This window comes from Anser brachyrhynchus (genome assembly GCF_964034855.1).
Source record: "Anser brachyrhynchus genome assembly, chromosome: 1".
NCBI lineage: Eukaryota > Metazoa > Chordata > Aves > Anseriformes > Anatidae > Anser > Anser brachyrhynchus.
In genome coordinates, this window is record NC_137694.1 from 194,881,350 (window position 1) to 194,904,466 (window position 23,117).

General features: G+C 39.1%; 1 protein-coding gene across 1 annotated transcript in view; it reads right to left on the reverse strand.

The window, feature by feature from the left end:
- CUL5 (cullin 5) overlaps positions 1-21,442 on the reverse strand; it is a 33,023-nt gene extending 11,581 nt beyond the window's left edge. The window contains exons 1-11 of the mRNA XM_080580522.1: positions 21,061-21,442; positions 14,418-14,527; positions 12,002-12,101; positions 10,510-10,686; positions 8,826-8,967; positions 7,560-7,705; positions 7,403-7,483; positions 6,114-6,207; positions 3,250-3,380; positions 2,398-2,505; positions 1,735-1,799 (exon numbers count right to left, since the gene is read on the reverse strand). Coding sequence (XP_080436648.1) covers positions 1,735-1,799; positions 2,398-2,505; positions 3,250-3,380; positions 6,114-6,207; positions 7,403-7,483; positions 7,560-7,705; positions 8,826-8,967; positions 10,510-10,686; positions 12,002-12,101; positions 14,418-14,527; positions 21,061-21,084 — 1,178 coding nt within the window. The 5' untranslated portion in view covers positions 21,085-21,442. The remainder of the gene's footprint in view (positions 1-1,734; positions 1,800-2,397; positions 2,506-3,249; positions 3,381-6,113; positions 6,208-7,402; positions 7,484-7,559; positions 7,706-8,825; positions 8,968-10,509; positions 10,687-12,001; positions 12,102-14,417; positions 14,528-21,060) is intronic.
- Between the last annotated feature and the right edge of the window lie 1,675 nt (positions 21,443-23,117).

Below are 23,117 nucleotides of genomic sequence, written 5' to 3' on the forward strand. Positions count from 1 at the left end.
TAGCAGAGACATAAACTCCTCTATCTTGCCTACATCTGTGCAAAGTATGCAAAGCAGGAATCCAGTCCTTTGTAAAGGTGTTCCTCCACTAACAAAAACAGCAAGGCTAATCCCCGTCCAGGCATACCATTAATCCAAAAGCAAAGAGCGTAAGAACCAGGTCATCTAGACTTGGTCCTGGGCAAGATACTGCTCTACGTGTCCCTGCTTGAGCAGGGCTTGGACCAGCTGACCTCCAGAGGGCCCTTCCAACCTCAGCCGTTCTGTGATGCCGTGAACACAAATACAGAACAGGTATCTAGCAGCTGTGAGTTGGGGAAGGGTGGCTGTTAAATAAATTCTCACAGATATAGTTTAATTATGCCTTTTCCACAGGAAAAACATAAACTAGGAACTTGTAGGTAAGTTAAATTGATAGCAACTTATCCTGAAGAGAGTAATGTGATAAACTGGAATTAAGAAAAATACAGGTTTTACCCATAACTATAAAAATGTAGAGAATCATTTCAACTGGTATAACTGTCTTGTGATAACGCAGACTTACTTTATCTATGGCTTTTAGAGAACTTAGATCAGCTTGCCATTGAACACACGTTATTTTGTGCACAGTGTTAGTATTCCGAGAAAGAGAATGTACCCAGTTTCTAACAGAGTCCTAGCAAATAAATTAAAAGCGCCTCTGAATTTCAAACTCATGTGTTTTTTTTTCGTTTGTTTTGTTTTTTTAAAATAAATGGTCTCTAAACTAGAAACTATAAGAAACTATGCCCTAACTAACTAACATGAGAACAATCTGGATCCATGTCCCCTGTTGTCTGGCTTTTCCCAAGTAGGCACTTCCTCTTTCTGTCTTCTGCTTTCTTTCATCTACTGTGCTCCTATTTTGATATAAGGTACAGAAATAGGAAATATGCACCCTTCATTCACCTTTCAATGCACCCTAATTTCAACACGATTGGACAAACTAGTTCAGAAGTTAATGGAAAGGGAAGCTGGCAGCCCAGCTACATAAGCTTTGTTTCTGCAGTAAATCAGACTACAAACTACACATAAGCTAGCCCAAACACATAATGTGTACAGATTCCTACTCCAGTGGCACACCATGTGTTAAATGTTAACATCAACTGACTGACTTCTACCTCCTCTGAGCTGAGTTTGCAGAGTAGCTACTGTAAGCGTGCTTTTTCCTCTCGGGTGAAGAGTCACATGGGTCAGCTTAATCTTCTGCTGAAAGTTGTTTCAACTAACCTGGTTAACCCTGCACTGAAACAAAAAAGGAACAGCCGCACAAGTCCCGCTCCCAGCTGACACCAGAGAAGGCCATCCAGCTGGCTGCTGGATGGTCACATCTTAACCAGTCATAGTTCTCAAAGATTACAGCCTCAGTTTTCCCCAGGACTTTCACTGAAATTTGGGCAGTTATGTAGCTCAGTTTTTTGGAAGAAATAATCCATGAAAGCATCATTAAATTCAACCACTGAAACAACTCATTACTACAAAACAATAGATCCATAATTACAAGAAATAAAGCTGAGTTTAAATCAACTGCTATTCACTGATCTGCCTCCACGTGAAGAGCATCTTAACAGTTTGATAATCAATCTGAAACTCTGTAACACAAAGAATACAAAGCACTTTTAAACGCAGCACTACCTCATAAGGACATTTAAAAAGAGAAGCTCAGTCTTTAACAACTTAAAAACCTTGATTCACATTAAAGTTTATAAGGCTTACCCCTTTTGCTTCAATGGCAATTCAAGTTTAAATATTGTAGCATCATTCACAACTGCTTTGTATGCCTAGAATAAATAATTAGAGATGATTAGCACGTTACTCAATTTCTCTCTTTAATATATGAATCATAGATTTTATCTCCCTTTTTAAATTACTGCAAAAAAGAAATTCATCTAATTCTTTTATTAGCTCAAAGTTTACCAATTTGATTTTCGATATGAGAGTTCAAATCCTATGACTCAGTTTTCCATTAATTGATGTTTTACATTTTCCTCTTTTCCGTTAACGCACTACCTTAAGCAGCAGCTTAGGAAGGGATTGCATGGAATAGGTTGCATATCTGAAATCATGGGACTACACCCAAATACAAATTTTAGGTAATTCCTAAACATATCGCTGAATCAGGCATTAAAATTTAATTTGCTCTACACAAAGATCATCTTCAAATCTACAGCATTACAAAGCTATACATGAATGCAACACAAATGCATTATTACACTACAAATTAAAAACTATTGAATTGTTATATGTCACTGTTTTAATGCACATATTTACCAGAATAAGAGCAACTTCTAGATTTAGCAAGGGATTTGAGAGACGTCATAATATGATTTTCAACAATTCTTAAAAAAATGAAAACAAGTGGTCAGTAGAAACACATACCTTATCTCTTGCAGTAAGAAATCTTGGATCATCTTGAAAAGCTTCTTTAACCAACTTACTAAATCGATTAAATAGTGTAAGCAATTGCTCTACGTACTTCTCAGAATCCTAAAGTTAAAGAGGCAAAAATCAAACAAAAAACAGGCTCCAGAAAAGTTAGTGTGAGCTTACATATAATTCTCCCATCTGCAATAACACAGTATCCTCAAGCCTGAGTGATTATGACTGAACATTTTATTTTTATTCCCTGTACTGAAAGGAGTTTTACAACATGTAAGTCTCACAGGTTTTCAGAATAGAAATACCTATATAAAAAAAACATATAAAGAGAACAGATACAATTTTTAAATATTGTAGAATAATTTCCCAATGAAAAAAAAGGTTTTCAAGGACCAACCAAAGGCACATCCTAATTGCTGCAAATACTCAGGCCTCCTAGACCCAGAGAAAAAGACGATAAAATGCTCAGAAAGAATGGTGAAAACCAAAGCTTTTTAAGTTTCCACACTGAACGACCACTCTTAGATCAGTGGTTCAAAGTAAATTTCATATTTCATCAGGGGGTTAGGACTTACAGAAAACTGATTAGGCCTTTTAAATCCTAACATGTAAGTATCCTCTGCACTTAGTTTATAAGCTTTTATTTACTACAAATTAGATTCATGTTTTAAAGCAAACTGAGAATAATTTCTGTATTGCTTACATTTTAAGGGCATCGCAAATTTTGATAGAGTGAAAGATTTACGTTCAAACAAAAAATCTTCAATAATTATTTCAATTCACATTTGTATATCCTAAAATTAGGGCATTTAACTTTTTTTTTCCTCATTTATTTTAAAACAACACACTTACAGTAGTAATAGTTTCAGCAGCTGCTACCATATCTGCAAGTCCAGCACTAACAATATGTTCTTCCAAGTCTTTCAACATGGGCTCTATCCCATTTGGAACTTTATCCATCAGTGAAAACATTAAATGCAACTCTGAAAGATACAAATACTGATAAAGCCACCAGTCAAAGACCTGTTAAAAAAAACAAACAAACCACAAAAGCAAAACACAAGTGTGCTGCTTGGGATTATCTCAAGTGAGACACTGAATATGTAAGGAACAGATAATCCAATTCATCCCTTAGAAAGAAAAATGTTTTGAAGACTGTATTAGTTCTGAACCCACAAGGATATTCTTCTGAAGGCAAAAAAGAAATATCTATTGTCATGTAATACTTGCTTACACATCTAAGATGTGTAACTTGAATAACACCCCCTGAAGTCAATGGCAATTTAGATCAAATCCAGGCTCCTGGTATAACTTGCCTTAAATTCCCTGGCAAAAATGGATGGCTTTCAGTCAGAAGCCTACAAGAGTTTGCATAAGAAATCATATGGTCTCAACATTTCTCTTTCAAAATTAAAGCCAAACAGAGCTCTCTCTATGCATCTTTCAATATCATCTACAATGTTTTAAATAAAAGCATGCCAAATTCTAAAGTAACTGGAACTGATCAAGGTACATAGCACTTTTTCTTTTATTTTTCCCCAAACAATTTAGTTCTTAAAGTTATCATTTCAAAAACTTAAAAAAAAATAATACACTGTATTTGTTCTACTTCTGGTGAAGTTATTTTTTAACATTACTATAAAAGAGGATTGAAACATCAATAATCCCTTCACAAAGCTGGCCACAAAGAAACCTGGGCTAAGACCAGCAGATCAATTTAGAGAGACCACAGAGGTTTGGTGAAAAAAAAAAAAAAGTGGGCGGGATATTAAAGCGTATGATGTCTGTTCATCCAAGATAGTGATGGCATAATAATCCCCCCCCCCCCCCCCCAAAAAAAAAAAATAAAAATCAGTGGTCTCTCCTAATAAGCAGCGGCTGAGGAATACTTCAGAGTCTTCAAAGATGGATTTCCAAATTAAAAAAAAAAAGAAGAAATGAACATTTCAATGAAATGCCTCTCAGAATGCAACTGAAAGGTAAAGAAATCCATACTGTAGTTGTTGGGGGCATTTAAACAAGTTCTATTTTCATTTTTCATTTATAGAAGACAAGTTTACTTTTTATTTATGTTATGAAGTATTTAAAGAACGAAATTTAGGCCTCCCTCCCCTGTGCTATAAGTAAACAAGAATTCACGAAGCTGATTCTGAAGAGTGTTTGCAAGTCATGACATCTTTGGTGGTTTTTAGGTGGAAAACATTTTGCCTTCCTTCCCTTGCAGGGCACGTAAATATTAAATACTTAATGTAACTGAGTATTTTACAGTAGTGCACAGCTCATAGCATAAAAAAAACCAGCCCTTTTATGTCAGATGCTGTTCAATAAGAAAAAAAATGAAGTTGTTGGGGCAATTAATGTCAGAGAGACACATGTGTAAGTGAAGTACAGCAGAGGATACTGTCAGATGTATATATTTCTATGTATAGCTCCAGTCTTTAAATCTTTAATCATCTGCACCTGCATCCTTCACTAAAGCATTTTAAACAGTGTAACATAGGTCCAGGAAAGAAAAGATTTGAAAGAGATGCTTGAGTTCTTGTATACCAAATAAAAACAAAAGTATTTTGCAACCCAGCAATATCATGGGGCAGAGGCAGCCGCAAGGGAACAGAGGACGGTGTGAATACTTCACCAAGTTTCTAAAGAAAGATGCTTTGGGTGCTACAGATGAAATCTTCTGAAGCTCTTCATTTAAATAAGCCTCCTGTATTCTCCCAGAGGCTGTAACCTATACTCGTATAAGTTTGGTGGCTTTCTAGATTTAGCTTTGGACTACTGCCAGAAATCATGCTGCTATGCAAACAGATCACTATAACATAGTTTTGAGGGCAAATATTTCTAGCTTTAGAAGTATTTCCTACACTATTTTAACTTATAAAATCCAGTTTTCACTGGATTTGCATAGAAGTGAAAAACTCATATAAATATTAATAAATAATCACTGTCTGCAGGATACTGAGCCTTCAAAAAAAGTAATCACCCTGTGATTTCAACTTGATTTATGACTTTTAAATGACTTACCTAGTTTGGTTTATCATACAGGACCAACACACAACTTCTGAACATTAACCTCACAATTTCTGGCAGCAGAAGAGCCTTTTGAAAACTTCAAAAAGGCATACAGAGCTAACTTTCAGTAACTTTTCAGTCACATACTGGTTATCAAACCAAATGAACAATTGGCAGACATTTGGTTCATGGACCTATTGGTTCTGCACTAAGAACCAGATGATGAGCAATAAGAGATATTTTAAGAGACGTTTCACTTTTTTTTTGGGGGGGGGGGGGGGGGGGGGGGGGGAAGCAGCCAGAGAAGAAACAACACGACAGTATGAACTGCTCAAAAAATGACACACATGGAAAATTTATCACAGTAAATTTAACATGAGGAAAATAAGCTGTAAGAAAAATAAGGAAAACAATAAGAAATGCTAAATAAATAAAAAGAATAATAAAATATTCCTTTCATTCAAGTAATATGAGAGCTATTCAGTCATTCAAGTCAGGGTACTGTACATACAGAAGTGATATTAAAAAATACTAACCAATAACGATAATTTTGTGGGATAAAGTTACATACATGCAGTAACATTTTATCTACAAAACACTGCCACTATCTATTAAAAGCAGTGATTTGATAAATCTGCCAACAAATCTATTTTTATACAGCCGACGCTGAGTTCATCCTGCACTGTTCTTGAAGCTTCACTTACTTTCTGTTTCATTTCGTTTGATCATGCCTTGGCATTCAGCTAAAATAGTCTCTTTAAAAGATGTCACCAGGGCATTGACGCAGCACTCCATTAGCTGAAACGTATTAAACACAGAATTAGCTCATTTAGCCACCTGAACTCAAAAGTCTGAGCTGTCTCAAGTTTGTTGTGACACAAAATCTGTTCTCAACATGTATACTGTATAAAATAATTAATAAAATAAAAACTGATTCACAGAAATAAGTGTAGTTTGAAGAAAAATCTATACATGAAACCGTATCTCCTTAAAACGTGTAGGTTAGTAAATGTGGTAAACCCTCTTCCAAACCAGGAACCAGCTTAACATTTCTACCACCTTTTTCCTCTCAAGGGAGCCATGACTTCTGGAACACCAACTACCCTACTTAGTTTCCAAGTATACATCCAAGAGCTAAGAATAGTTCTCATTCCAGCATACCCTATTTGGACCAGCCTGGTTGGCTTAAACAAGACACTACAGCCAGATCTAGCACAGAAACTGTTTGTACACGTCCGGACCATTTCTCTTTTGTCAGCCTCTTCATACAGGTTACAATTTATAGCTATGCAAATTGAATGATTTACAACTTAACACGAGACATAAAATAAATTTTGATCAACTGCAGTAAATTCAGATTTAAAGGGTACTTATTTAAAATAACCTATTTCCTGAACCGATTCCAACATAGACAATTATGAGCTATTCACTGCAGTTAAATCTTTCTCCTGAGTCTGAACTGTGTAAAATATTGCCCAGCTGGGGGGAAAGAGAGCAGGACAGGAACATACTAAATGGCTGTATTTCAGCCTAAGAGGAAATCTAGAACAGATTTAACGAAACTTTCATTTTTCCTTCTGATTGCAATGAACAGTAACGCTTTCAGGTGCTCTAAATGAGCACTGAGAAACTGTTCACCTACTACATCGGTGTACTTGTTTTCAAACATCCTCATCCACTGTTAAGCATATGGGGAAAAAAACTGACTCAAAATGAAAGAATAAAAATCAACTTGAATGAAAATCTGCCCTTCCATCTGAACTTTAATCTAGATTTACTACTAAGATATCTGTAGAAATTGTAAACTGCCAGATTAGAAAGTAACATAGGTTTTTGGAAGGAAAAAATGTAACAGATGATTAAAAAAAGTAAGATAAACAGTTTCATAACAATTTATTGATACCAAGTAGCACAAACACACACAAAAAATCAACTCACATGTAATAACTATATATAAAAATAAAATACAGTGATTTTTCTATGCTATACTTACTGCTTCCACAGAGTTACATTCACGCCTTGTTTCTAAATATCGTAGTGCTCTTTTCTCTTCTTCCTTGAGTTTAGCATCTGCCTGTGCCAAAGCAGAACAGCAATCATTTTAAGCACTAACATTTCCAGAACAAATTTACAACAGAACTTTTACTTACATATTTCATATAATTCTGTACACCGTTTTGTTGTAAATAAGAAGGAGCCTGTGTTCTATAAAATCTCTCTGTTGAATCCAAATATGCCTTTTCAAAGTTATCCCGATAAATCTGAAGTTTATCTTCAGGATTAGAACAAAGGTTAACTGCAAAGAGAAAGTCCAAACTTAATTCTTGGAAATTTATGTGGACAATAATAAGCAAATCCCTCTCATTAAAATAAGTTTTGTATTTCAAGATGCCATTGAACAATTTGAAATATCCTGCAAATGCACATTGAATCCAAGGTAATCAACTGCTCAGTCTTTGTTCCAAGAAGATTTAGATTACCTGTACAGAACTAGAGAACAGTGTATACTTATCTCCATCGTTTCAGACATTCTAAGATTGTAACCAGAAAAATACACATACAGTTGCAAAACTGAAAAGTTAAAAAAAAAAACAACCAAACAAACCAAAGCTCAGAATAATGCCCAATGAAGCAAAGACTTCTCTACCTCATTGAGCAAACAGCTTTTCTTAGACAATGTTCTTAAGAGTCTTCAGGTCTTTATTTTTGACATTTTTTCTGTATTAGGATTTTTTGCTATTTTAGAAAAATTAGGTGTGGAGACAGCAGGGTTACTCCTAACCAGCACCTTGAGCAAAAAAAGTTTCCACCTTCCTCTCAACTGTTATGGAAATAAATAAATCAATAAAATAAAACAAGCCCTTAAATGGAACAGGCTTTAAAACATTTAGAATTTAGAACACCTATACATTTAGAATTCTAAATAGTTAGAATATCTATAAAGTCATCTGAGAGAGAATTAGTTGCATGTTTACTTCAACAGGCTGCAGAGCTTTGAAAAAAAATGCAGACAATGGTGAAATGTCATAAAAGTTTCCGATATACCAATCTACATTTCGCAAACAAGAGAAAAACCGGGAGTCTTAGATGCAGCCTGCTTAGTATTTCTTTTTCAAACTGTCAGAAAAATCACAAATGGTATGGAAAATAGCACAGACTTGAGGTTATTTCTGCAAGCTTAAAAGATCAAAACGTTTGCTCTTTGAAAATACCAATTTTGCAGAAACCAATGCATAGCAAAATCACTTAGAAGTTATAGATACTTTGAACAGAATTTAGTTGGTATCACATAACAACGTCTTCAGTACAAAATGAGATAATCATTCCAAAATTACCAACAGATCTGTCAACTTCTATGATGAAAATTCATTTCCTTAGGTAAGGAGGCAAGAGAGATCAGCTTGTGCGAGACATACCATATGATTCTCGAACTCCAATTACAAGTTGAGAGTCAAAAGCTTCTCCTAGTCTTTCAGCATGAACTAGCTTCATTGCACTGTCCTGAAGTCTGTTTTTTATATTTGAAAATATGGATTCATTCCACGTATCTAGCATGAGCTGCATATTAGGAAGAAAAAAAAAATCCTGTCAGAAAGGTATACGCAGACCTAAGTTTGTACAAAAGAAATACAAGAGAGCAGAAACAGAAATCAAGCAAATTATGATCTAGTTTGCAGGATATATACCTACTTTAGAACTTGCTCTTGGCTCGTTATAGAGGTTATATGCAGTTTATATTTTAAGCTTACTTTATGAAATGGGACAACCGGGGAAGCAAAGATCATTTGATTCAACCATTACTTCCACCATTCTGTATTGTTTCTGTATTCCTTCTACAGTTTTCATTAATTAGCCAAGTACCATTTCCAGCAATAGAATGTGTCAGGAGTTGTAGTGCCAGGGGGTACTTTTGAGACAAACAGTTCATCATTTGGCAGGCTCAATCTTAAGCAAAAACTAAAACTCAACACAACAGTTATGTAAATAAATAAGATGGTTTTGGGTTGTATTTCTCTAACATGAAATTTCAATATGCAGAGCAAAGCATATTCATCATGTATCACCATTTACCTTCAAACATGGCAGTAACTACCACGAATGCACCCTAAGCATGCCAGTTATCAGTCTATACTGGAAGTGGAAAGCAGCTGGAATTGTAAAATGTACCAGTTCAAACTCTGACTCATGATTGTGAACAAACTTACAAAAAACAAGCTTAGGAAAAGATGACACAGCAATACGGCAAAGTTAGTGGCAAGACTGCATAGTCTTTCATTCTTGCTTTGTACGGTGTAGATTTTAACACAGCAAGCACCCGATAAAAGCCAGATATCCTTTTGAGAGTTCATTTTACCTTTCTTTATTCTAAGTTTCTCCACAACTGTTTGCCAATTTCAGCTAAATTTCCACTTCTAATGTTAAAGTCATATGTATTGGAAGGGAATTGTTCAAAACATTGCAATGTTCTTTAAAGCAAACACTTATTTGATTATGCTGCCTCTATTTTTGACAATTTTAACATTGTCAGTATGCACATTACGGCTGCTCTGTACAATTACAGAATGGGTTTACAAGAGCTGAAATGAGTACAAATGGAGAAGAAAACAGAGGGAATGTCAACCAATCTCAGAAACACATCACAGCTTTGTCATGGTCAAACTGCTTTTAAATATTGTAGACAGAGAATAATTTAATGCAGGTATTTAAGGAAAATAAAAAGATCATTTTGGGTGATTATATGAAGAGCTTCCCAGGCGGAGGAGAAGTTTTCAGAGTAGGTGAGTTTATAATTGCCTTTCCACTAGCATTGAAGTTATAGTATTTTTTAAGTAAATAAAAACCAAACAACCACCCAAATAAACAAAACAAAAAAAGAAACGAAACTGCTAATAGCCAAAGCAAAACTGGAGAAAGAAACTGAAATTGCCATGCAGAGAAAAAAATAGCAAGTTGCAGGTTGTTCTGACCCTCGCATTGAAGCAAAATGATATATCGTATTATATGGTTGGTGCAATTTCATCTTTAGACACACAATATCTTCTGTACTATTACTATAAGCAGAATAGTGTGCAACAAAACCCTTTAATACCTCTCACTTACCTTTCGAACAATACTGTCTTCTACATTCGACTTCTTGTTGCTGCCCTGCTTGCCCATTAAAGTAATCTCTAATTGACAAAATGGCTTGGGCAAAATATCACACTGGGTGAAGAACTTGCGCCACTCCACTATATATGCTTTTAGTAAAGCTGTATCATCTTGATGGCTCAGCACTCTCTGGAGGAGGGGGAAGAAGAGGAGGTAATTTATAAACAAATTTCTGCATAAAAACTGATTAACTTTGCTTATACTATTTTCCCACATAAAATACAAATATACACATATAGCAGAATAAGAATGTCTACATATTTAAGTGCCATTTAGTTTAGAGCAGTGGTCATCAACCTGTGGCATGTAGACCTTTCCTAAATGGAAAGGAAAGCTACCAGCAAAGAAGTTGTTAACATGTTTCCAACTGAATATTTTTTTAAGCCATCTGCAAGTCAAGAAGCTTAAAGTCTTTGGTCTTAGAGGCTTGCACTGGTACAACTATACCAAAAAAAAAAAAAGTACAAGCCTGTAAGGATTATTACATTATATACAGTGGGAAAATTTAATTTAATGCATCTACTTAACTACCTATCTGGGCCAAATAAAAGGTAACAAGTATATTTTAGCAATGCTTGAGAACTACAACCACTATCATAATGCCTAAAAAGCTGTCCCTAAACCAGCAGCCAACACAGACCATACTGAGGGCCCTGGTTCAGCACAGCATTTATGCATGTATGCATGATGGAACTTTAAAGTAAATAAAAATCAACATGTATATGCCTGCTTATATAAAGGCCTATACAAGAACCGTATCTTCCTTTGAACAAAGCCATAGCACTGTAAATCTCTTCACTAGAGAAAGGCTTTAAAGATTCATTTTCTCCTTTACAAATCTTTGTCATGGAATTTTATTCATTTATTTTTTGAATCTCACAAGAGATCACTTTCAAATCCCTTATTACATGGAATATCTTTTATTATGCATTTTTAAAAACAAAAGTTGCCTTTTGAATCTATTGATGACTATTTGCAGAGAGTCCATAAAACTGGACAGTGCATCTTGCTGAGCCAACAGAACAGATGTTTCTAATATGCCATATATATGACATTTAAAAAACCATTAATGAATGTCAGCAAAGCACTGAAGTTAGACAAAAAGTACTTCCCAGACAGTAATTTCTTATAGAAAACTTTGCCTCAAGAAATTTTCAAGAGGAAGAATACTCCATAAGCACCGTTGGGTAAACAAAAATAATGCTTAAAAGAAGAAAGTCATTGCTTACCCCAGTTTCAAGAACTGTGAGAAAACAATGAGACAAAGCAAATGCTCAAGGCTAAGTCGTCTGTTTGTCAATAGAAGTTCACAGGGTAATTACGATCTCTAGAATATCAACATTTCAAACAAAAAAGCAATGCATTTCAATCCAAAGTAAGTCAGAACCGTTTGGTTATTTTTTCTAATAATATGAATAGAAGTTATGAAACTTTAATAACTTACTGCTTGTGCTTGTTTAATAAAATCAAGGATGTCTTCCTTCAGAGCCTGATGGATTTTTGCTGGACCTTTGTCATCCCACAAGCAAACGGCATGTACATCTCTAGAAAACAATTTATTCGTATTTTAGTAGCAACTACTCGAAGTTTAATCCTGTAATATATGAGGCTGAAACAGCCATAATTTAAGTACTTCTAAGAAAATAATACATACATTAGTTATCACTGTCCAACAATATGTGGGTAGATCACAGTGACACATGCAAGAAAATACGTTTGGAGAAGGGACCAAAACTTTAAGGAAGTATGGGAAGCAATAACAGCAACCTGGCTAGGAAAATATTATGGTCAAGAAGGAAATTTAAAGAATATGCAGAAGTCAAGTTTATCTTCATCACCTATTCCGTAATCCTTATTGCATTATGGACAATTTTTTAAAGCTTTTCTTTGACAATCATGGAAATCACTTGCCAGCAGAAGTACTGCAACTCAGCCTGTGTTACTCTGAAATACTCTAAGATGCAGCCTTCACTCAAACTTTCACAATCCAAGCACTACAACATCCTTCTGCTACAAAGGAAACCAGCCTTCCAGGTGAGAAACCTGAGGTCCAGGCATCAGGTAATTTAAAAAGCTTTAAATAGTTTAATAAGATCACTTAAACATTTCACAATGGTGGGAGCATTTTGAAGTGCAGCTCTACTGCAGAAAAGCTACCAAATAGCAACACAAAGCAAAATTATATTAATGAGTTTTAATCAATATTCAAATAAATTCCTGAGTTTCTCAGGTGACAGTCCAGCAAGTGTAACTTAACTCCTATTTCCTTTCCATGTTAAAGACTAAACAAAGGAAGTCACACTCCTAAATGTAACATCATATTTAGTGTAGCCTACCAAGGTTGTTGGGTTCTTTTTTGCCTCATCACCTTCCCCTGTTTTTTTCTTCCTCCTTTCAATATTAAGGCCAAGTCTTTGCAGGAAAGCAACTACAGTATCTAGAGGTATGGCTTTGTTCCTATTAATTCAATACAGTTATTTCAATACAAAAGCAACTTTTTTAGTTTAACTGAAAAGACAGAACCTGCAAGATAAAAAGTTCCTTTTACACAGAACAAAGGTGCTGGCCAAGGATTTACAGAGATCTAGCTAACTTAGGAGGCTTATGTAAGTTTCACAAGCAGAAAAGATGTTACTGTATTCAGAATGGCACCATTTCCTGACAGAAGTTAAAAAGAAATACTGGAAGATAATACACAAAGAGCAGGTAGAAGACCCCTACAGCTTTCAAATTTTTATTAAAAAGTTCAACAAAAAGTGCTGTCCAAAAACAGAAACTTAGGAGAGTGGGATACTTTCCCTTGATATACTTAATTTAAAGGTACTTAAATTCAGTTCAACAACTGAGCTATGAGCAAAATAATATTTGGAAAATTTCAATACCAATGCAGAATTATTGAACTAGTTATTAAAAAAAATGACAGCAATGACTCAGGACTGAATTTGTAACTTAACTACACCACATTTCTGGCAACTACTATGGCAGTGATATCATAAGATATTAAAATTCATTACATGATAAACTACCTTTCTGTTTGGTTGGCAGAAAAGCGTGACAGGTGCAATCAGATGGCTCTAAAGAGAATTACTGCACTGTGATTCAAAAAGAGCAACAAGACTGCATTTCACATTAAACTTTCGTGAGTGATTTTAAAAAGCAGAGGAAGAAACTGCTGATTTAAGCTGCAACTGTATTTGAGAGAAAACTCCACGTTGAGACAAAGATGATTTTAGGTCAACTTTTGATACGTATGTTGTAACTTACTTCCATATTATGTTGACAAAGGTGACATAATGTATTTTAAGGAAAAAAATCAGCACCTAACAGGAAGTAACTTCAGGCTTTTTGGAAGGAGGAAAACAGCAGTGTTTTTATCCTGAGAGAGGGATCTCTACCTCTTAGGTTTTTAGAAGGTACAATAATGCAAACAATGTCTGAAAAATGTTATATGTATTATTCTTAAGGTATGCAATTATTCAACTTATACCAGTTAATATGCATTACCCTTTTACTTCACTAGCATTCTTAAGTTACTTGAGAAGAAAACCATTTAAATCAGAAAAATCTAACATTCAAACTGCCTTTAAATGAAATTACTGCCAAAGTAGTAATCAACATTGTGTCTCTAACAAAAGCTTTGTGGGCAGGTAGAAAACTTGTTCACTATGATCAGATGAAGTCAAAGCTCTGCACTTTCTCCACTTTATTTGCAAAGACCTGAATCCCAGTAAAACACTACTTTTGCACATTTACTGTGAAGTAGGCACACTTGGTGAAACTTAACAAACTAGTAGGATAAGTAGTACCATAACAGTATTTCTATTACACAGGAGGACACAAGATGCCAAAAAATTACTTACGAAAACAGATCAAACCATTGCTGTTTTGTGACAGACTCCTGACGAAGAAGTTTCAGAACGATAGGGCGCATGAAATCCCATTTGTCTTCAAACTGAAGTGAACCTTTATTCTAAAAGGAACAAAAAAAATGTATTGTTAATAAAATCGCTTATTATTTAGAGTGATCTTTAAGGATTGCAGTTTCTGTGGATAACATAAAAACACCTTCTTCTCAGAGGTGTCTCATATTACCCAGCATTTGAGCAACACCACCCTAGCCGAATCAAGCTTTTCACAAAAAGTATTATTCGAAAAAGTGACAAAGCTATTACTTGTTTCTTAGAGAATCAGCTAGCCAACTTCTTCCTTCATTCACTGCATTAGTACAGTGCAACAGGTTCCAGCAAATGTTCTCCACCTGTTAATGGAGTTATACACAGACAACACGGATGATACTCTGTCAGCTGAACTGCTCCAGCCAAGATACACACAGCAAAAGACAGGAGGCAGGGCTGCAAACCTTTTCTGAATAAGTTACCATGACCAAAACGGCAGCTAGGAACCCGGTTAACACCTGTGGATGCTGCCATGTACCTTTAGCTCCACGTGTGCTTGACATGAGCAGCAAAGAGAGGAAGGAAGCAGAGTAACACAGGAGCTGTTGTATCAGACTCCCTTCCTGTGGGCTAACTGGCCATCAGCACCTCAGCAGCCAAGGTTACAGTTGGTGCAGTTAAGAAGGATTCACACTATTCCAAAAAATCTAATCCAAGGTGATTTTTTTCAAACTCACTGTACAAATTAAGAGGAAAGTTAAACAGATCAAGTGCTCCCATATTTTTCTGATTAGGTGACTTCCATTATTAAACAAAACAAAACCAAACCGCTTTAAGAGAGAAACACCTTTTACTGTTGTAATCCTATTTGCTTACAGCTCCACATTTTAAAAAGAAAAACCTGCAATTAAAGAAACAGTTGAACGGAAGTTGTGGCAGAACGACTATTGGTTACCTCCAGCATTATGTTCCAATACACCGTCTACTTTTGAACAGCTCATTGTCTTGGCTAGTAATGTAAATTTGACACAATTCACTTCAAATACAGCAAACAATACAGCCTAACTACTTGAAATTCTGACAAGTGCACTGTTCTGCCACTAGCATCTCTTCAGATAAATAAGCACGAGCAGCATGCCATGTTCTCTAAACCATCTTCTTCTGATTAACTTGTACATGGAAATTTACAAATACATTCGTTATTTAATACTCAGAATAAGCACAGTTTGGAACCTGTATCCCCTGCTGCTCTTACGTCTCAGCTTTAAGTTATAAAGATGCAACAGGCATCGCAGGAACTATTTTTATAGCAACAGCACCAGGAGACCTCACAGCATTATCAGATCATTGTGGCAGGCACTGAGTATGGGTCTCATGGAAGCAGCCCCTGTCCAAGGAAGTTCAGAATGTTTTCATCATGTAAGAAAATATTTCAAATTGCTTGTCAAATTCAGAGAAAGGGACTTTTGCTTGTTATCTTCCCCTGTAAAATAATAATAATAATTTGAATGCCACATCTTTGAAAATCCTCAAATACATTCTTCCCCCAAGTAGGCCTGGCATTACAATTACTTTCCAAACTTTGATGACTTTCTCACATCTTTTCTATTCCTGTGAAAATGATTAGCCTCTACTTGCAGACATTTCTTTCTGTTCCCAGTCCCTCTTTGCAGGATAATGAACTTGAAAGACTAGCTGCTGAGGAGTTAGAGAAGTTCCAGAAAAGACTTTATAAGATAAGTAAAACCAACGTCTTTAAAAGTTTTCCTTTGGAGTGAAACTTCAGAGTAGATCCCCTAAGTTTTCTGGTAAAGGTGAGAAGCCTGTTCTGCAATTCAGCCCTTTGCTGAACGCAGATGAAGATTAAAAAAAATAAATTAATTAAAATGAATGCTCTATCTTTGTGAGTAAGACTTGTTTCACTGTAAAACACAGAGGAAGTAAAATAGTATTTGCAAGCAGTAGTGTTCATGCAATTGACATCGTGATTTCCCGGTACACGCCAAGAAGCACACAAACTCCACTTCAGTTGTAAAAACCACACGCCCAGTTGCAACAAACATGCACCTAATTAAAAAGAATTCCCTAAATAAAGCTTGGCAGAAAACACAACAAAGGAAATTTAGAACTTTGTTTCCTATACATAAGACTTTTTTTTACACTTCCTCCTTTCTTCCTAAATCAAGCTGATGAGGGAACGTGATAACTGGGATTAAAAATCCCACTCAGCTAAACTACTCTTTAATCTCGATTAACAGCTCAACATTTCGCAGATAGATTCACGCTTTTGTGACCGCTCATCTTATGCTCTTGTACTGAAGTTACAACACAAAAGGGCGCACAACACAGTGTACTGTGCATCGGTCACATTCAATAACCCTACCCCTCTTAGTGCATAAGAACAATTCAAAAACAATTTTACAGTAGAAGAGGTCAAACGGTGGTAATTCTTCGTTGTTACTGAAGTCACATAGCCACCAGTGACCCGGACAAAACGAAGGACCTGTTGTCACTTCCTCAAGCACCTGCGCACCCCGGTGACTTCTGACTGGTATTTCCTGGAGAATTTTTCTTTCTCAGCTCATTTCCTCAAAGCACAGCTAGAAGGGAAGGCAAGCAGGAAGGTAAGTCACACCTTCGACTAGGGTTACTGCACTTACCACGTCTCCTCTGACAACGTGGATTAGGATTGATGGCCATACCCTGGCTAAGTAACCATCCTAGGAGTTTAAAATTTAACACTTTGGAAAATAACTCCGCTTATGAAATACTCTGTTTCAAAAGTCACTTTACTAAATGTGCTCAGAGATTTAAAGTTCCATTTTAACACTAAACTTCACTTGAAATGCACACAGCTTTGCTATTATATTGAAATATATGCTAGAGCTCTCCTTTCTTCTATGAACAAACACCTAAACACACTATTTTACACTATCACATAGAAAACCTCCCAGCCTATGTTGGTGGATATTATGTAGAAGTAGTAAAAGAATGCAATATGAATTGTTCCACTAACAGTCTTCCTGATTTGGGTACTACCACATAACATGAAATTCTTCTCCATAACAGCAAGCAAGTTTCAGAGCAGCACAGCAGAAGCAGGCACAGAATATGATACAAAAGCCTAAATAAATGTGGAATTCAATGGGAGCTAGACTAGAAATCAGAGGACCGAGGCTCTGCTCCCAGACCTCCCTGCTGTTGCCCCTCTGTACTTTGAAGTGTTCACTTGGCCATTCAGCAGCGCTCTTTACTGTGGTACTCTCGACGTTTTAGGTGCACACAACTGCAGTCCTGATCTGTCAGATGCTTGAAACAACACTGTGAAAAAGCAACAGCCTCTATTATAAAGCACATTTCAATAACATCTTTGCTTTTACTACTGAACTGTTTTCAGACAATGCACGTATTAAGGCTAGTTCACAGAGGTATGAAGTAGGATATACGAGCTCCTAGACTGCAATAAGCATGAAGATTCACAACCTGATTGATCTCTCTCCCTGCTAGCTCTAAAAATCAGTATAATGGTAGTAGTGAAGTAGCTACACAAAGCAGAAAAATAGCCACAGGGAAAGTTCAGCTATGTAACTAACCAATGTGCAACATTCATGAGCTTCTTAAAGATACTCTAATTAGAAATAAGCAGGAAGACACAGATGAACTTAAAACACAAATCTGGAAATATTTACTTTAAGCTGAAGAATTTAAAAATTTCAGATGTTACCAGTTTTAAGTGACAGAGGCGTAAGATCCAAATATATAGTTGAAACAAATGGAAGGGTAAATCATGGTTCTTGTTTCACTTAAATCCACAGGGTATCTGCTACTTCCCTCCTAATACCAGGCCCAAACTGCAATTCATCCTGCGAGCATGGAGTCTTGCACTTGCTGCCACCTCCAGCAGCTCCAGTAAGCTCTACAGAAGCGTCAAGACCTGCTAGCATGGACACAGCTTCAGGTTTTCTTTGTGCCATGATAAACTGAGCTGCTTTCTATTCCAGGAGCTGCAGAAAATCTCATGTACCTTCATGTCAGGAGAGAACTGGCTTAGAGTATCTTGCAACCAACAAAGCGAACGGGTTACAAATCCAACATGTTCCCTGAATCAAAGTACCCCGTTCTGAAAGTACCAGCCTCACACGTAGTTTAAGAGACCAGACTTCCATGGTACTCATCAGCCAACTGCAAAATAAAAAAAAAACCCTCAACGCTGCTACAGGTTGGGTACAAACTAGCTTACCAGGCAATGCTTAGGTCTTACTGAGTGTTTTGCTAGTTTGGTCACGTTACAATTCCCTGTGTCGCATCAGGATTCAAGGCATGACTGGTCATTCTAATTCTGCATTTGAAGAAGGCTCTTTCAGAATATGCTTCTCACTAAAAAATTGTTTACATTGCGCATTTATGAAAACTGGATTAGTGAAGTTTCAATGATGCCCTGTAAAGTGATGAGACGCAGTCACATTTTGATTCTGCTAGGATTCATTAGTAGCGTAAGACACAAGTATTTCACTTCATTTTCTAAGCTGTGTAGAAGGTCAAGAGACGATGGGGGAAAACCAGAGAAAACTCTTTGTTCCTGTTTATCCTAGCAAAAACAAGACCCACTTAAACCTGACTTGGATTTGATTACATGGGCTTTTGGGGGAAAAAAATACAGAAAAAAAATAGAGATTTTAACACCTTTCCCTTCTTACTCAAGGATTTTTACCATACAGGGGACATTGCTCTTTTGCCCTGAGCATGAAAGCAGAAGTACATCTCCAAACCTCAATCAGTACAAGGCACTGCCAATCAACGATAACCTAGGACTGACAGCTTGCTTCTCCGAGAGCACTCTGAGCATCAGAACCGGGGAACAGAAGACCTTATCTAGCTCCAATTCTCCTACTGGTTTAGTGTGTCATTATAAATGAAGTCAAACCACTGAGTAATATTCCCTTTTGTAACACAGGACTCACAGATTATTGTCTTTAGGAAACTAACATATATTGCTTTAAAAACCCCCACGGTGTCAAAAAGGCCTGCTCTAAATACCTATGTAGCATTTTTTCCTGAAACACACTGTGCATACATACATCTTTTTGTCAATTTAAAATGCTCATGGTTTAAAAGCCGATTGCAAAGACATCACAAACCAACAAAGAGGCTTCAGACCAGAGTCATCTCACAAAATCAAGGCCTTTGACTATTTTCACTTACTGTACACCTATTTTTCTTTCAAAACAGCTGAAGTGGAATGCTGACAAATCTCACAGGCCTGTTTCTTCTGTCTGCTATGGGCTATACAACCAGGTCTTGTCAGAGCACACAGCAGTCTTTCCAGAGATCCTTAGATGCACTGCAAAGTGAAGGACTAAAACAATAACTAGTAGACAAACTGAGTTTGTTCACTCTAAAATCATCCTCTTCCACAAAAATCACATTATGCCTTTGGGTGAAACATGAAGTTTTTCCTCCAGCAGTCTTGAATTCTGTAATTTCATGTTTTTATTTCAGCCTTATTTCCTTTAAAATCTAGCTACCCACTTAGGCAAAAAGAAAGGAATTAATGATAATTCATTTTAGGTACACTTAAATTTCAATAATGTTATTGTTATTTTATATGTATTTTCAGGCAGTTAAACCTTTTTATTTTGGATACCAGGCAGAAAGAAGGCTATCAATTATTTCTCATTTTCTCACTGAGCATCTCAGAGTGGTACAACCAGCACTTTCAGGGCAAACCTATACATCCAAAATAGGTCAGGTTGTTTAAATGCGAGCAGTACTTCTTCAGAACGGTATTTAAGTATCGTACACAGTGCTGAACACATGTACTTTATATTTACGTATATTTTAAACCGCTAACTGATAGAAGTAGCCTCTCTGGGGCCTTGCACCCCAAGTAGCCTGACGTTCCCGAAGCGCTTGCTGGCGGCTCCAGGAGCAGTTGTTTGAGGTAGGCCCGCGCTCTGCGTGCTGGCATGGCCTCTGAGGCCACACACGCTCCTCTCCACACGCGTGCCGCAAAGATCAGGACAGGCAGTCCCGGGCTCCGACACCGGCCTGTGACGGCGAAAACTTGTGTTAAAACTTGCGGCAGTTTGGGGTGACTGACATCTGTCATCAAACGCCGGGGAAGCGCTGGGAAACGTCTGACTCCAAAAGCCAAGCTGTTTAACGTAACCGGGAGGCCTCGAGGAGTTTTCCTTTGCGGAAAAACACGGTTAGAAAATAGTAATAATAATAAATAAAAAAAAAACAACACAGAAAGCAGTGGCAACCCAACCGAGGCCACCTGCTCCCCGCGAAAGGCCTTTCCCAACTCTTTTGTTCAGCTCGCCCTCCGCACGCCCGGGCTCCCCGAAACGAACAAAGGGGCCGACCCCGCGCCCCCGTCGGTGTCAGGAGACCCCAGCGGGGAAGGGCGAGCGGTGGCCACCGGCAGGAGGCCACCGGCAGCGGCAGCGGGAGCCCACCGGCCCGGCGCCCTTCGCCCGAAGCCGGGGCCGCCGCCGCCGCCGCCCCGTGGAGCTCCGAGCCCGGGGCCTGCCCCGGCCCCCCGCCCGCAGGCCCAGCCGCCGGGGCCCCCTCCCGCAGGGCCCGGCCGGGGCCCCGCTCTCACCTTTAGGAGATTAGACGTCGCCATGATCCCTCCCCGGCCGGCGGCGGCTGCCGAAGCTGCTGCTCCTCTCCCCGGGCTCTGCTCGGCTCCCCCCCTCCCCGGCCGCTGCCGCTTTACATGGCCGCGGGCCGCCCGCCCGCCCGGCCGGCCCCGCGGCGGCGGCAGCAGGAGCAGCGTCTGCAGCTCCGGGCTCCCCTTCCCGGGGGAGATGCCGGCAGCGGGCTCCGGGCGCTCGGCGGGGCGACCGGCTGGCTCCTCGGCACGCAGCCGCCCCTCAGAGCCTCATGGCGGCGTCCGCCCAGGAGGCGCTCGGCGGCAGCCCCGGCTCCATGGAAGGGGCCGGCCCACATGATGCGGCGCCGCCGAGCCGGCCCCGCCGCCAAGCGCGGACGCCCGGGCGGCGAGCTCCGCCTGCAGCGCCCCCTGCCGTCCCGCCGCCCCCCGGATCGCCTCGGCGGCCACGGGAGGGCCTGGCCGCTGGGCCGGCCGGAGGCTGCTCCCCCGCAGGGGCTCGGAGCTCCGGGGCCGAGCTCCGGGGCGAGCCCCGGCGCGCCCGCACCGCCCCGGCTCCCCGTGAGGGGAAGGGGAAGGCGGGCGGCCTGCCGGCCCCACGGCGGGGGGCTCCCCGCGGGTGCAGGCGCGGACCCGTGTTTTACAGAGCAGTGTCACTTCCCGACGTCCCGATCTCCCCCTAACTGGCCACTCTTCTTTATAAACCCTTTAGACTCCACGGGTTTTCTATTTAGTAAGAAACGTGTGGGTTTTAGGCACCTTTAGGGTGGGATTTTTCGGTGTATAGCTATAGAAAACACAATTTAACTTTCTTATTAAAACACGTAGCCTTCATCTAAAACGTGTCTTGAAGAAAACATTTACACTTTCAGCTTTTTATTTGACCTCAAGAATTCCTGTCACCCGTGGCCCTGTCACCCGTGCACTGTGAGCTGTCCCCACAAGTGATTTTGCTGTTGCTCCCAGGCAGGGTACCTGACTGGCAGAATTGTCGCCGTACAAGAGCATGGCTTGTCTCCTTCGTCTCCGTCTGGTTTGCTGAAAGAAGTTGGAAAGAACTGAGGTGGTGAGAGAGGGAACCATGGAAAGAGACAGACTTGCCCTGAAATTGTCAGCTGAATTGTCCATTTCTCCTAAGAAATGGACAGAAGAGCATAACATAGCACAGCATAGCATAACACAGAATAAATAGTTCACTTGGAAGGGCCCATCAGAGATCATCGAGTTCAACTGCCTGACCTCTTCAGGGCTAGCTGAAAGTTAAAGCATGTCATTGAGGGCATTGTCCAAACACCTCTCGAACACTGACAGACACGAGGTATCAACCACCTCACAAGGAAGTCTGTACCAGTGCTTGACCACCCTCATGGTAAATACATTTTTCCTTATGTCCAGTTTGATCCTCCACTGGCTAATTCCCACATGTCCAGTCATCTGTTAGCAGGGAGCAGAGACCGGCTGTGCCTCCCCCCCTCAGGAAGCTGCAGAGAGCAATGAGATCACCTCTCAGCCTCCTTTCATCCAAACTAAACAAACCCAAGTGCCCTCAGCATCTCCTCACAGGACATGCCTTCCAGCCCTTTTACCAGCTTTGTTGCCTCCTCTGGACTCTTTCAAGGACCTTGACATCCTTTTTGTACTGCGGGGCCCAGAACTGCATGCAGTGTTCAACGTGAGGCCACACCAACGCTAAATATAGCGGAGGATCACCTCTTTTGACCGGCTGGGTAAGCTGCATTTAATGCACCCCAAAATGCAGTTTGCCCTCTTGGCTGCCAGGGTACACTGCTGGCTCATGTTGAACTTCATGCTGTTGAGGATTGCCCAATGCTCCAATGTATGTAGATCCCTCTGCAAGGCCTCTCATCCCTTCAGGGAGTCAATGGCACCTCCCAGTTTAGTATCTTTAGACTTGCTGAGGATGCATTCCACTCCTGCATCCAGATCACTGATAAAAATGTTGAACAGGACTGACCTTAGAGTTGAGCCCTGGGGAACAGTGCTAGTGACACCAGCCAGATGTAGCCCCATTCACTGCAAGCTGA